The sequence below is a fragment of the Sodiomyces alkalinus genome, assembly GCF_003711515.1.
Source record: "Sodiomyces alkalinus F11 unplaced genomic scaffold SODALscaffold_5, whole genome shotgun sequence".
Taxonomy (NCBI): domain Eukaryota; kingdom Fungi; phylum Ascomycota; class Sordariomycetes; order Glomerellales; family Plectosphaerellaceae; genus Sodiomyces; species Sodiomyces alkalinus.
Window position 1 is genome coordinate 1,076,465 of NW_021167083.1, and position 15,039 is coordinate 1,091,503.

Sequence of the window (15,039 nt, forward strand, 5' to 3'; positions counted from 1 at the left end):
CGTCTCTCAATCGACGCCTCCCTCGTGCGTCGAATTATTCGATACCAGTACGAGGGGCACCCAAGCACCCAGAGGCCGTCTAGAGACCGGCAGTCGGCACGCCTCGTCTTATTATTGAAGACTTGGTGATCCGGCAGAATGGGCCGCAAGCCGAATCCCATCATTAGCGAATACTTCACGCGGGGCCCCAAGCTCAGCGACTCGAGCAACCGTTATCCGCATACCTGTAAGCTCTGCGGCGAGAACTTCCCCAAGGGACGCGGAGAAGTTCTTCACAGACATATCACCGAGAAGTGCCCCGCCATCAGTCCGGAAGACCGCATCAATGCTGCGCTGGGCTTCGCCGGTCTGCATTCAGGACACTGTGCCGGAGCCAACATGGTTGCGCCTCCTCAGCACACCACTATCGATTTGAGCACCAACCAGCTTCACGACTCTGTCGCTCCTCATATTGTGGCTTCAGAAGCCCCTGAAACTTGGTCGGCCCTTCGCACCTTGGCCGAAGCTTCCCGCCAAGTTGGAGCAAATGAGCTTTCTCATCCCAAGCCCGAAGACATCCCTGACTCTCATGGAGATCACCGTCGGCATCATACAGATCAAGATGTCCTTCATCTCCAAGAGCAGTTCACTCTAGAAAATCCGCCCCCTACTTACGATGCGACTGCCCATCGTGACGGAAAAGGTGAGCTCCCTGATAAGAAAGAGTCTCTTGAGTATATTCCCTGTCTGCGTGTTAAGACTGCAACTCTTTTGTCTTCCCTTCATTCTTGTTGGCCCTTCTCTCTATGATATAACTCGTGACTTGTTGCTAATGACATCGGCCAGACGATGAGTCTAACCCGTTGCATTTCCTCACTACCGAGGAGAAGCTGGAGCATCTCAAAACTGCAACTCAGCACCCTGCTGTCTCTTCTGAGGACTCTGCCGGACTCGCAGCCGCCGCTGCTGCTAGGCTCAACCACTCCCTTTTGTTGGACAACATCTACGAACAGGCCAGCCACGAAACAAACTCTGCCAGCCCAGTGTCCGAACACGTCCGAGACCATAACACCCCGCCGGTTCCCCAAGCGAACCTGCAACCAATCCATCAATCGTCCCTTTCGCCTAGCCAACAGCCAGGCCACCTTTCTCCTAGACCGCAATTGCAACATCCTTGGGGTCAGATGTCCTACGTGGCTCCTCAGCCAGCGAACGGAGGCCACGTCCCTGTTACTCTGTCGGCTCCCATTCGGGGAGGTACTAGGATGTCAATTGGTAATGGCACCCGGAGTGAGCACAAGCGGAAGGCATACACCCCTAGTCGCCGCAAGGAAGTCCAAGCCGCCCGTAAAAAGGGTGCTTGTATCCGCTGCCGGATTCTGAGGAAGGTCTGTGGCCTTAATGACCCTTGTGACCAATGCCGCAAGATCCAAGGCCCTCGTCACTGGACCTACCCCTGTGTTCGAACCCACCTAAACCAGGTCTTGAGTCTCTACTCGGCTGGCCTCATAGTCGTCTTGGCCCAAAACCGGGTCAACCAGGCCCGCAACGCATACCAGCTGATGCAAATCGGAACCTCGCTGCGAGTGTCACTCTGGAGTGATAGCATCCCGATGAGTCTTTCAGCCCTGGTTACCGCCAGTCCTATGCCCAATAAAACAGGAGATGCCGAACCGTCGACCGATGATAAGAATGGGGACAGCCAAAATTCTAGCGCACCGTCTTACCAAATTGTCATGATCGACCAGGACAAGGAGGATCTTCCCGCTCGCATGGAGACCTATCTGAAGGATGTGCTGCCTATACTGATTGAGAGAGAGCCGTCCCATTTCATGCGGGTTGTCCTTAGCTTCGCGCAGAAGGTCGAAAACTATACCGGAGACCTAGTGAAACGTGCCATCGAGCTATGGGGGCTTGTCGAGATCCTCGATCGTGAACGAAGCTGGTGCATTGTCGAAGAGCGCGACGGGCGCGTCGTATCCCGGGGCCCTGAAGACGGCGACGCTGGCATTGATCAAGAGACTTATTCACTCATGACGTGGCAGCTCTCTGCTGCTGCAGAGCGCAAGGCGAATGCCGTTTCGCATAAGCTCATCAGCGAACTCCAGCGTACCCTAGAGAACGGCAAAATCGCGCTCCACTTCGACGTGTACCTCGCCATTCTAATCCTACTCCACTGTCTGGAGAAGACAACCTGGACTATCAAGGTATGGGAGATGGAAGATTTCCGGCAGCGGTGGCCGCTGGAGCGACCGCCCCATACTTTTACCAATCAAGGCCACGAGATAGCGGACCTGCTGAAGATGCTCCTGACTCTCCGGAAGGTCCATCCGAAAACGGCTCGGGCTCCGGATGGCCAACTCGTAGTCTCCGAGACTCGTGATCCTGTAATTACCAATCTTTTTGAAGCCCTCAACCTTCGGTGTAAGTCTCAATATTTTTGCCCCCCCCCCCCCCCCCCCCCCCCCCCCCCCCCCCCCCCCCCCCCCCCTTTAGGACCCAGGCCTGGGAGACTGGCATGCTAATGACTGATGCAGTCGATGAGGTTGTCGATAGGTTGGAGCATTGCGCCTTCAGCCCCGAGAGCTCCCGTTCTCTTGAGTTTCACTTCTCCGGCCTTGTGCTGCTACCCCAGCGGGAACCAGAATCCTCCAGCCAGCCGGCCACCTTCTCGAGCCCGGGTGCCACAACTCCGCAGCAGAACGGCTCAGTTCACCCCTGAGTTCCAACTCGTCCACAATACTGGCTAGGCTTTCATTGCCCGTCTTCGAGCAGTCTGTCTCAAGAGAAAGGGCACGGCAGACAGTTTGCGGCCAACCAGGAACAGCCCTGGATTTTACGAGAATTGCCCATTGAAATGGGTTATAATATGCTTATGACTGTACGGACGATACCACATCACGATGTACGATTGACGACAGAACAAAACAAACAAAAAAGGCAAAAGGGATTGGCGTTTCTAAGGCTATTTTTTGGGACTTCACACCGTATAGGAGGCGAAAGGACACCACAAAACCAACATTTGTCGCTATTAGACGGAACACTTTATGTCGGACTCCAAATGTTTCGGCGTTGGTGAGCCATAGACCACAAAAAAATAAGGCTCTTCATTGAGCATAGTTGCTATACTGTCACATGTTACCAGGTCCACACAAGCGAAAGGAAGCGTAGCTAGGTAGTCGAATTTTGATTTAAAACGAGATCGCTACACGAACATCACCTCCCAGGGAGAGTTCAGAGGCCATAATGAACATTTAATGACATAAAGGTCTGAGTGCGGTGAGAACTTGTTCGTCTGGCATCGCAGAATATCTCCATTGCATGGGGGGCACCTAGAACTTGATCTCACCCCACCCCACCCCAGAGACCCCAAGTCAGAGCATCTACGGCCGAGTCCAAGGCGAGCTCTACCCCTTGCCAGCACTCGACGTAGACCCTCCGGTGTCTCTCCTCTCGGGACCGGCACCAGGCGGTCTTTTAGGTTTCTTAAAGCAGGTAAACTCGTTCTTACTGGCATCGCGGAGACGCTTAAGCACGGCGCGCATTTCCGGGAGCTCAGCCTGGAGACGGGCACGCGCATCGTTGTCCGTACGCGAATCGAGTTCCTGATAAATCTCCGCCTGGAGCTGGGCGGCGCGTTCCGTGGTATACTGGCTCAGCGTCTGGGCGATGAACTCGACGTCGAGAGTGGCCTGCAGGAGCCCGCCGAGGTCGTAGCGGTCGTGGACGCGAAAGGCCTCGAGCAGCTCGCGCGACAGCTGCTCGAGCAGGTAGGAGAGGACTTGCGCGGTGAGGGAGGGCGCGGTGGTGTATACCTGCGAGTGGACCAGGACGAGGCTCAGGAGCGCTTCGCAGACGTAGGGTTTGGCCTGGCGCGGCTTCTCGCCGGGTGGAGGGGCCCAGTCCGCGGCCGAGATGCCGGCGCGCAGGAGGCGGCGGAGGTTGTCGATGTAAGGTCGTGTGTACGTCTGGAATAGGCGCGCATCGATTTGTCCTAGCACGTCGCGGATGGTCTTCGACTCGTCCGTCAACTTGACGGAGAAGGCGTTCTCGAACTGGGTGTTGAGATTCGGCACGACTTGAGCGCGGAGGGCTTGCAAGTTGCTGAGGGTGACGAGCATGCGGACATTCTATCGAAACGGTGAGTTACATTTGTTCCGTTGTATGACAGGGGACAGCAGATATTTACCCTATCCCGCGCATCGAGAGCACCCAACCCTCTGCTTGCCTGAGCGGGGGACTTCGCGATCGATCCGTCGGCATCCGTGGTCCATTCGTCGTCGGCCTTCTTAACAGATCGTTCGGCATTTTCCACCATGCCACTGAGCGCCTTATAAAGAGTCGATACGTATTGACTCCTGACCATCTGGAGCAGTTTAGACGGTGGCGGCAGAACAATGTCTTCGGCGCCTGGCTTGGCCATGGCATCCGAGACGTACAGAATCTTCTGCATCCCCGACAACAGAGCGCCTTCAAAGGCTGCAAACGTCGATGGCATCCGTGTCACATCGCCCAGGTCGGCCGATCGGTACCAGTCCTCCACGTACTTGATGTTCTCGGCATCCTTGTTCCAAGCCGCACAGACGGCGGTAACGCACCTCTCTCGCGCGGCCCCAACAAGCGCCTTGAGCCTCTCCAGTGTTCCGCCGTCGGCTGCGTGCTTGACGGGAGTGATGCTCGCCAGATCCGAGGCCCCAACACCTACAATGGTCAGCATCTTCGATAAGTAGTGAATCCCACTGACCGAATTGGACCAGGGGGGCCAGAAGGCGAGTTTCTCCCAGGCTTCCCCTCGCCTTGCGGACGGTGGCGGGGCGGTGTTGGCATCGAGGTTGAAGCGCGGATCTCTCGGGACGGAAGGCGTAAGAGCCGATTTTGGAGTGTTCGGTGTCGTGGGCAGGGGGGAGTAGAGCATAGATATGTCCTCCGGCGGCAAGCCGGCGAAGAAGACGTACACGGCATCCCGCAGCAGGTCCACCAGTTCGACCACACCTTTCTGCAAATCGACAACGGCCTGTTCTGAAAGCTGGTGATGGCGGCGGGATTCGCCATTGTAGCCGACAGGCAAGGTCGCCTGCGTCCCGCCCTCAATGAAGCCTTGCACAATATTCCAAAAGTCGACTACCTCGCCCAGTATTCCCGAAGCGGAAAACAAGGTCGTCAAGAACGTCACCATCTTCTCCCAGAGTTCAAGTATTTCGGCCGTGTCGACGGATGACGTCTGGTTGCTTTCCACGGCCTGACGGGCCACCGCCTTCAGATGGGAAGCAATCAAATGAGAGGCGGGTTTGTCGCCATTGGCAAGGCGGCGCCGCAGGACCTCAATCTCAACCTTGGAGCGGTTCGCTGTGGACTGTATCTTGCCCTTGAGGTGATCATAGCGGCTCACGAGCCAGAGCCAGATGGGATTGTCATCGACGCCCAGTTCGAGCAACAGACTAATGAGTTCCACGTGCTGATCCTGAGGTTGTCCGGCAACCATCCCGTCGGCTCTCGAAGAGCTGTGTAATGAGACGAGTTTCCGGAAACTGTCTCGCTTGAACTGTTGAATCTGTTCTTCGACATCGTGCCACATGCGCGCGGTCAGGAGAATCTGGTACAATTGGGCGTCGTTGGCAGCTCCGGCGCCAATAGTCTCGGCTAGCCTCCTCGCCTCGGTGGACAACCTTCGGGCCCGGTTATACTCCTCCACCAAGCTCTCGTAGTCCCGCCGCCGGACGCTGTCCGATATGGCAGGGCTTAGCTCCACGATTTCTTTGAACTCGTCCAGATAGGTGGCCACGATCTTGAGGTGCTCTTCCTTGTCACGTCCGCCCAAGGCAGGTCCCCAGACGTCCTCTGCCTTTGCGGAGACGTCAAGAAGAGGGGCTTTGATGCCCATCACACCGTACTCGCTCTCCTTGACGATGGCATTTTTCTTTCGGTTGTCGACTGGTGGCGGGCCTACGGACGCACCGCCACCACTCCGGAAGCTACTCCTGCTGGCATGACGGGAGTGCCTTGGCTGTTGTCGGGGCTGCGAAGGTTCGGCACCACGGTACTTCATTTCCCTATAGACGTTATCTATGGTGGCTTTGGCCTTGACAAACCGCTCGAAGTTGGTTTCCACCAGTGCTTTGAGCGATGCCGACTTCTGATCGATGGACTGCGACAGGACTTCGAGGCCGGCCAACAGGCTCTGGGTGTCTGCAGTGGCATGCATTTGTGAGAGGAAAAGGGCGGGGGAGAAGGTCGTCGAAGAAAGCAGGAAGCGGTTCCCTGTAAGAAAGAGAAAAATGTCAGCTGCCAGAGCGGCAAAGAGAGCTTGACGGTACTCCGTACAGCTCGAGCTCGAGCAATGATCATCGGGGCATGGACATACGAAGTCGAGGGTCATCTTGTACTGGCACGCCCAGTTGGCGCAATGTGCGTACAACACTGTCGGTGGTGCCCAGAGGGTCCGGTTCGTCCCTCTGGACGATGTTTCCAACACCTCCTTTTTCCGATTGAGAGCCAGGAATGGTGCTTCTTCGGTCGCTCACAGCTCTCTCGAGCGCCTCGTATCTCGACCTGCGTCGGTTGAGTTTGGCATTGCTCTCGTCTTCTCCGTCGCCGTCGGAGCCATCACTTTTATTATCCTTCTCGGTAGGCCACTCGCTCGGATATGAAGTGGGAAGCCCGTAAAAGTCGAGAACCGTCCTCTCGTAATCCGCCATGTTGCTGGTAGCCCTCTCAGGAGCACAGGTGCTGGTTCATACTCCTTGCAACAAGAGAGGGAATGACTCCAGAGGCGAGTTCGAGTACTAGTCGGGAGTACTGTGTGGTTTGCTATGAAGCAAGAGGCATCGGCATCGTATCCAGAGGTGAATGAGCGTTACAACTCTATAACTGCGTTTGCGTAAGGTATCCAGAACACGCGGGGGGCGTGTCGTGTAGTGGGGTTTCTTGTGCTTCGTAAGGTAGGTAGGACAAGGAGAGGACCTTGGGACGGAAGGGGTTCGGAGTACGAAGTACGTACCTACAGACGAAACAACATCGGTTGGAAGTGGATTTCACCGAAGAGACCCACTTAGCCCACTTAGATTCCATTGGTCACTCACCTAGACATCGGTTTTGCGCTACTCCTGCACCTTACTTAGGTAAGGTAGTCAAGCCATTTCGGTCGCACGGGGGTTTGCCCGTTTTGCGCCACATGACGCGGTGGGTCACTTGTTACTCCGTTAGTTGATGCTCGGATTTCGTCGCTGTTTGGGCCGATCGGCTCGGCCTTTAAACCAAAGCTGTCGGGTTTTCCAATCTTTTTTACATCTGATTTTCAGGTTTTCTGTCAAGTCGCCCTCGAATACTGACTGCATCATAATACAGTCTGTTTGTTTCTTCGGGATCGTTTTACGCAGCAGCTAGGGAATTACTCAACTTTTCCCTTTTTATTTCCTCCCCCGAAAATCCTCATAATGCTGGCCGCTCGTACTTTTGTTGCTCCCATTGGGAGGCAATCCTATCGCATTGCCCCTCGCGCTGCCGGCACTTTGTCCTTTCATGTGAGTGCGCCCTATTGTGCCCCAAGAGGATTATTTGCGCGAAGCTTTCCTAACCCTCAATTCGCAGAACCAGAGGTTCTTTGCCTCCCAGAGCGACCGTGTTGCCAAGTTCAATGGTGTCAAGGACTCGAATGTACGGGCGCATCCTCCCACCCTTCCTAACCTTGCTGTTGAATCATGGCCGAGGAGGGGGGGAAAACAAAACATTCACTCGATCGCCATGACGTTCAACATGCGGTAGGAACCTATACAAAGGGATGCGAGGCTGATAATATAGTAGGGCAACTACGCCGTCAGTTTGATTGAGGGCGATGGTATTGGCCCTGAGATCTCTCAGGCCGTCAAGGACATCTTCTCCGCTGCCCAGGTTCGTCGTCTTTTGGTCCCCATGGCAGAACCATCGACACAAACTAACAGTCCGTGAAACCAGGCCCCGATTACCTGGGAACCCGTCGATGTCACCCCAATCCTCAAGGACGGCAAGACTGCCATCCCTGATGCCGCGATCGACAGCATCATGAAGAACAAGATTGCCCTCAAGGGTCCTCTTGCTGTATGTATTTTTCCTGCCGTGGTGAAAGTCGTCAGTCTCAAGTTCCGGGCCCTCACACAGATTCATTCTAGACACCTATTGGCAAGGGCCACGTCTCCCTTAACCTCACCCTCCGCCGGACATTCAACCTCTTCGCCAACCTTCGCCCCTGCCGATCCGTCGCCGGTTACAAAACCCCCTACGACAACGTCGACACCGTCTTGATTCGCGAGAACACCGAGGGCGAATACTCCGGCATCGAGCACGTCGTCGTCGACGGCGTCGTGCAGAGCATCAAGCTCATCACCCGCGAGGCCAGCGAGCGCGTCCTCCGCTTCGCCTTCCAGCACGCCCAGGCCATCGGCCGCAAGAAGGTCCGCGTCGTCCACAAGGCCACCATCATGAAGATGTCCGACGGCCTCTTCCTGAACGTCGGCCGCGAGGTTGCCAAGGACTTCCCCGACATCGAGTTCGACGCCGAGCTGCTCGACAACTCCTGCCTCAAGATGGTCACCGACCCCGTCCCCTACAACGACAAGGTCCTCGTCATGCCCAACCTGTACGGCGACATCCTGTCCGACATGTGCGCCGGTCTCATCGGCGGTCTCGGCCTCACCCCTTCCGGCAACATTGGCGACGAGTGCTCCATCTTCGAGGCCGTCCACGGCTCGGCTCCCGACATTGCCGGCAAGGGCCTGGCGAACCCCACCGCCCTGCTGCTCAGCTCCATGATGATGCTGAGGCACATGGAGCTGAACCAGTACGCCGACAAGATCGAGAAGGCCACTTTCGACACCCTTGCTGAGGGCAAGGCCCTCACTGGTGACCTCGGCGGCAAGGCCAAGACCAACGAGTACGCCGCCGCCATCATTTCCAGGCTGTAAAGTGGAGTTTTCGGCCAGGAGACCGGGATAGGAACGACATTAGATACCTCCTTTACGAGGCCCATCACTGAGACCTACAGAGTATCAACTGTAGATTGTGTACCACGAATACCTCTTTCCTTTTTTTTCCTTTTTTTTTTTTTTGTTTGTTGGGAACGTTGCTCATGAAGGGGAAGGGCTTGAAGGGGCCCGCGATTCTATAAAGGGCGCCATATGCGCCATATTTGTCCTCTGCGTCGAGCTATCTACACGATGGAAACTCTTATTCGATGGACAGAAGAGATCCGCTGCTCCGGGTGTACGCCACCAGACGGACCTAGCACACTGGGTCACTCAGCGTGCACACAGGAGTTATCCGGGTTTCATCATTGCGCGAGGAATCTAGGGACCTGTTAGCAGTGGAAACCAGCATGGCTGGTCGGGGGTTGACATGCTAGATAGTCAATCGACTGAAGTAACGAAATCCTACGAGCGACTCTGGCATCACACGGATAAGAGCTGGTGGATGTCCTGCAACAATCAGAAACCGGCGTCAATCCCTTCTCTTGAAGCGTTTTGCAGGCCCAGTTATGAGAACCCGGGTTAATGTGTGACGAATAGTGTCTGCACCGAAGTTCAACCTGAGATGCAGTTGTAGAATGTGGATTGTGTAAAGGTAATGGTAAATCAATATTCAGACAGGTAGCGGCCGTTGTACGGGGCATACGAAGCAATATTTTGCCAGTAACCCAGTTAAGTCTCGTGAAAGTCCCCGAAGTCTCTCACTACTCGTGCGAATATAATGGGTGTGAGAATCACAGAAGACGCGGCGAGGGGGGGTTCTCTGCGAGGCTAGCAGGGCCTTCCACGAGCCTCGTATGGCACAGCATGTCAGGTTTCGTCCAGATCCCTCGGATTCCTAGATAAAGCCCTCGAAACATGGTGGTCGGCCCCAACCATCTTTCTGATACGACACTTTTATCCGTACTTTCTCCACGGGCTGTTAACGCGAACTTTGGCGTCTTTTTTCTAGTGCGTTCTAGCGCCCATCGTCCCGATCCGAGGCCCCATGGATCCCTCGTGGGGCCCGCCTGACTTCCTGTTGGACGAAGCAATGAGGCCTGGCAGGTAGAATCTTAGTTCGTGATGTTAGTTCCTTTCCACTTCCAATCAAACAATGGTGGCTGAACGAACGCAGTAGGTTTCTGGCCTTCAAGCTTTGGGGGCTGGTTATTTCCCACCCCTCATCTATCAGAACACGTCGCAAGACGTTTCTCGGATTCTCCGAAGACACCGCTGGGCGATGGCGGTGGGGTGTGTGGGTTGAGAATACGGGGCAAGGCGAAGGAGCCTCCTCAAGCGTATCCTCGGGTGCCCAGAGGAGGGATTCGAGTTCACGCTTGACAGACTTCGTTTTGTGACCAGCCACAGCATCGTGACGTCTTGGCCTCAACCTAGGAGAGCGTGTATGTATATAGATCAGGCCGTCCTTTTGTTGTTTTCCATGATCCTCGCTCTCATTTTACCATGTGTATGACTTCTATTCACCACAGCACGTTTTACCCGCCCGATCAAACCCTTGCTTTCCACACAATAGGATATCATGGCGACCAAGGGGAAGCTGATAACCGCTGCGGAAGCCGGTATTCCCTTCACTATAACGGCAAATGGTGTCAAGTACGAATTTCTCGTCCAGACCCGAGCCGCATAGTATGTCCGTCCCTCACTGGTATTCTGCTGATACGACAAGGGAGGGATCATGAAAGAATAAAAAGAATAACATCAAGAGGAGGAACAAAAAAAAAATTAGAGGAAACCTGACATAGAGACAACAGCGAGAAGCACAAAGCAATCCCGAGATTGCCCAGGAGATTGTCGATGGAGTCAATCAACACAGCAGCTGGGCCCAACACATGGACAGGGACGTCGAGGACAAATTACACGGCAACCAGTACAAGCGGCCAATCTTAGCCTCGACCGTGTCCCGGTGGTTGAAATTCGAACCAATATCAGAAAGGCAACGTTGGCTATGGTCAAGGAATTTGGGAGTTGTCACATCGGAGTCGGGCTGGTCCGCTCAACTATCTTAATGAGCAATAACTTGAAGCAATACCTGGGGCGAGGAATGGCCCATTGTTCTGTATCGCCCAATGTTAGTTGATGCTTTTTATTTCGGAGAGGAACCTAAATGAGGGCGTAAATGTCCATCTACACCAATGTTATCCAAAACTTGAAGTCATTTGGGAACCCGACAGTTTGACGTTGTACGTGTTAAGCACATGAAGCGAGAGAACAATTCACTGCCCGCTCTTGCCCCGGCCGATGCCCCCATAGGCACACGGCCAGAAATTCATATAGGAGGGTATCCCCATCTGAACGTCGTGATATCAAGGCCCTTAACCAGAGTTCGCAGATTCACGTGGATCACGGGAGACTTCGGCGAGCAGCTGACCGGGTAGCTCGAATTTGAGGCAAGAGACGTGAGATGTGACGAGTGAGAAGAGAGGAGAGAGTACTATGAAGACCGCACAGTTGTCGATTTGTCCTGTCCCCGGGACAGAAACAGAGAAGCACTGAGGTTCGGGATCCTCACACTGCCTGCCGTACGTACGCACTTGGTTAGACTCGCAGGTTCTCTCAACGTCTCTCCCAAAGATACCTCGAGGGTTGACCTTCCATCATCTCCCCTAAGGTAATAAATAAGGTAATTAATCAAGTTGGCTAATAAGAATGAAGGCCAGTACATATAGGGGGTTGGGGGGACTTCGAGACATGAATCGCAAAGTTTAACTTTGTGAAGGGTGTGATGTGACCTTCCCTCTACGGAATTACCAACGCTGATCATCACGAGTACCGGTCCTCCGCCCCCCCCCTATTCGGTTCTCCGGGTCGACTTAAACTCTTTCTGGATTAAAAATCCACTATATCTCCACTACCCAATAATAGGTAGGTTTCCTAGGTACCCTAATATAAGTACCTAGATAAACAGAACACGTACGAGGACTCTATAAAGGCCTCCACGAAGAAGACCTCTACGAAGAAGACCTCTACGAAGAAGACCTCTACGAAGAAGACCTCTACGAAGAAGACCTCTACGAAGAAGACCTCTACGAAGAAGACCTTTACGAAGAAGACCTCTACGAAGAAGGCCTCCACGAAGAAGGTCTTTACGATAAAAAGGAGCCCTAGCCCTGACCCTTCTATGATACCTTACGTTATCATGTTCTGATAATATAACGGTACTTTAAGAGACCTAGGAAACCCCACCTAATTTTGGGTGGTGGAGATATAGTGGATTTTTAGTCTAGAAAGAGTTTAAGTCGACCCGGAGGACTGAATAGGGGGGGGGGGGGAAGGGGCGGAGGACCGGCACTCGATAATCACTCGCAGATAACGTCTCAACAGTCGGCTCCTGGCATTGGCAACAGGGCCAAGCGGCATGGCATCAGGGAAAAAGCTTCCACCTGCCCCATCGATCGGAATCCCTGGTGGTCAGCGCCCCCCCTCAAGTCGACGTCGTAACTAACTAGCTCCGTATCTTAGTTACGTATAAGAGCTACGACTTCCATGACACGATGTCCTCGGCCGCTCCCTCGCCCCATCTCTCCTCGTCGACCGCTCCCCGTGTCGCTTGCTATTTGCTCTCTGCCTTGCCGTCTTTTGACTTGACCCGACTCGATCTCGAGCCGGAGAACAGAATCGTGGCCAGTGTCGCCCTCTACACCCGGCCAACATGCGCTTCAACATGGTCACGGGCGCCGCCGCCCTGACGGCCGTCGCCACGCCCGCCATGGCCAAGGAGATGGCCAAAGACACAATCCAAGCCACCGAGGTCTACGACAACGGCAAGTTGCACGATTGGAACATGGGGCGCAAACTTGAAATGACGAGCGCCCAAGCCGCGGCCGGTATGTTGAACTCGAGCGTCTGGCCCAGGCTCGACTACACCAAGTGCGAGGACGGTGTCGCCCAGGCCGTCCCCGGCGACCCCCTTCACGGCTTCAAGTGCAAGAACATGGACTTGTACGACTTTATCAACCACGCCACGCTTGGCTCGCCCAATGGGTATGGGTTGACGCCGGATTCCATTCCACGCACCGGCTCGTCGACTTGGGGCTGGGTAGACCCTGCTTCTGGCCGGTAAGTGGAAGCCGCTTCGCTAGTGTCGTAAGACGCGCAACATGGGTTGGCTAGAGATGTGACTGACTCTGTTCATGCGTTGTTCTTCAGCGAATTCATCGCCAACGGCATGGTGGATGGCACTGCCTTTATCGAGATTCTCCCCGAGGGGCGTATGTCCCTCCTGGGTTTCCTGTACGTTGTTGATCAGGGCCGATCCCGTGAACACCACTGCATATTGTGGGCGGCTTCTCGAGCTTGTCAAGCCGATGAGCGCTGATCAGCCGTCACCTTCCTCCTCTAGGCCGGTCCCTGTTCCAGTCGAGCGTAGTGCCCTGTGGAAGGAGGTCAGATCCTATAAGCACTACATGGTCATTGGCTCCGAAATGGCCAACCACGGCATCCAGATCTTTGACATGACCAAGTTGCTTGATGTCGATCCCCAGGAGCCTGTCAAGTACGACCCGGCCACAGACGTGACCGCTCACTTCACAGATTTGCCTGGCCCAGGTCGCAGCCACAATGTCGTCGTCTATGAGGAAAAGGACCTACTACTTGTTGTTGGCTCCCAGCCTCGGAATGATGAGTGCCGGTCTGGTCCCATCTTCGTCGATCTGTCCGACATCAGCAACCCGACCAGGGTCGGCTGCAACCCAAACGACGGCTACGTTCACGACGTGCGTTGGTCGTGCCTCCGAGTACCCCTCTGCTTTCCCTGACAGGTGACTGACTGATAAGAGTTGTAGGCTCAATGTCTTAAGTATAAGGGCCCTGATGAGAAGTACCTGGGCCGCGATATCTGCTACGCCTACAACGAAGATACCCTAACCATCTACGACATCACCGACCCCACCAACTCATCCATTATTTCTGTCACTTCGTACGAGGGCGCCTCCTACACTCATCAAGTACGCCCATCCTGTTTCCCTTCCCATTCTGCTCTCTTTCAGTTTGTTCTCTAATGTCCATGGCTTCTCGCGACTCTTGTGTGTCCGTGTTCGAATAGGTGCTGATTAGGTACTTCGACAGGGATGGGTTCTCGACCCAGAGTGGCAGGAGTTCTTGATTCTGGATGACGAGCTCGATGAGGTCAACTCTGTGGGCGCTGCTGCAGATGGTTACCCTGTGACCTTCATTTGGCAACTGGAATCCTTGGAGAACCCCAAGCAGGTTGGCCTTTACAAGGGTAAGTTGCGGCCGATACGTCAAGTTACATACTGGCTGAGATCCCGCCTCGCAACACGTCTCGTCTGGAACTGCAACTGGACCTTCAGAATTCGTGACTGACGGTTGAATCAAGGCAGCGTGAGGAGTGTGGATCACAACCAATACATCAAGGACGGTCTTAGCTACCAGTCAAACTATCAGGCCGGTCTCCGCGTCTACGACATCAGCTCCATCCCGACTGACCCCTCTGGCGATGGTGTTTGCGAGGTAAGCTCAACAAACTCCATGGGTGGAGAAGGACGCCAACAAGCACGTTGTATCTGACACGTTATGTATTGCAGGTCGCCTACTTTGATATCCACCCCGAGGACGATAACGAGCCCGGCGGTGGCATCCCTACCTATGAGTTTGGCACCTGGGCATCATATGCCATGTTTCCATCTGGCTTCATCTTCATCAACACCAAGGAGCGTGGTGCGTTTCTCGTCAAGATGACCCGCCGCGAGTCATGCCCAAAGACGCACCCATGCAATGCCGATAACTGCCTGCGCGCCATGCGCTCCACCAGCGTGCAGGGCCGCCTGGAGGAGTCGCAGGAATTCTGTGGCGCATTCCTTGATGGCTGGTCCGGCGATGTCGACGAGGTTCCCGCGTACGGCGTCAGGGCCTGCGGCGAGAATATCATCTCCCGCGTCAGCTCTGCCTGCTCGTGCCTGCCGACGCCTACCTCGACGTAGGTAGGAGCACATGGCTCAACAGGATTCAAACGTATCGTAGTTGACCACTGCACAGTTTGACTGGTCCGTTTTGCCCGTCGAGTGAGTTGTATGAATGACTTGCGACTGTGCCCGAACGTGTA

General features: G+C 54.7%; 5 protein-coding genes across 5 annotated transcripts; 4 read left to right on the forward strand and 1 right to left on the reverse strand.

Moving 5' to 3' along the window:
• Positions 1–45: 45 nt before the first annotated feature.
• Positions 46–2,943, forward strand: SODALDRAFT_167626 (hypothetical protein). The gene is made up of 3 exons (XM_028606984.1): positions 46–682; positions 826–2,403; positions 2,517–2,943. The coding sequence occupies exons 1-3, from the start codon at positions 139–141 to the stop codon at positions 2,699–2,701; spliced, it is 2,307 nt and encodes a 768-aa protein (XP_028466453.1). The 5' UTR covers positions 46–138; the 3' UTR covers positions 2,702–2,943.
• A 144-nt stretch (positions 2,944–3,087) lies between these two features.
• Positions 3,088–6,929, reverse strand: SODALDRAFT_311535 (hypothetical protein). The gene is made up of 3 exons (XM_028609172.1): positions 6,341–6,929; positions 4,169–6,237; positions 3,088–4,109 (listed from the first exon to the last, which is right to left on the reverse strand). The coding sequence occupies exons 1-3, from the start codon at positions 6,672–6,674 to the stop codon at positions 3,387–3,389; spliced, it is 3,126 nt and encodes a 1,041-aa protein (XP_028466454.1). The 5' UTR covers positions 6,675–6,929; the 3' UTR covers positions 3,088–3,386.
• A 260-nt stretch (positions 6,930–7,189) lies between these two features.
• On the forward strand, positions 7,190–7,773 carry SODALDRAFT_167669 (hypothetical protein). The gene is made up of 3 exons (XM_028606985.1): positions 7,190–7,240; positions 7,324–7,499; positions 7,567–7,773. The coding sequence occupies exons 2-3, from the start codon at positions 7,413–7,415 to the stop codon at positions 7,738–7,740; spliced, it is 261 nt and encodes an 86-aa protein (XP_028466455.1). The 5' UTR covers positions 7,190–7,240; positions 7,324–7,412; the 3' UTR covers positions 7,741–7,773.
• SODALDRAFT_333267 (putative isocitrate dehydrogenase, NAD-dependent) lies at positions 7,570–9,378 on the forward strand. Its single transcript, XM_028611924.1, has 3 exons — positions 7,570–7,866; positions 7,930–8,052; positions 8,124–9,378. The coding sequence occupies exons 2-3, from the start codon at positions 8,017–8,019 to the stop codon at positions 8,913–8,915; spliced, it is 828 nt and encodes a 275-aa protein (XP_028466456.1). The 5' UTR covers positions 7,570–7,866; positions 7,930–8,016; the 3' UTR covers positions 8,916–9,378.
• A 3,261-nt stretch (positions 9,379–12,639) lies between these two features.
• On the forward strand, positions 12,640–14,917 carry SODALDRAFT_278096 (hypothetical protein; the record flags this gene model as incomplete). Its single annotated transcript, XM_028608096.1, has 7 exons — positions 12,640–13,034; positions 13,125–13,208; positions 13,318–13,690; positions 13,760–13,921; positions 14,043–14,199; positions 14,314–14,447; positions 14,522–14,917. 7 exons carry the CDS (start codon positions 12,640–12,642, stop codon positions 14,915–14,917), a joined length of 1,701 nt encoding a protein of 566 aa, XP_028466457.1.
• Between the last annotated feature and the right edge of the window lie 122 nt (positions 14,918–15,039).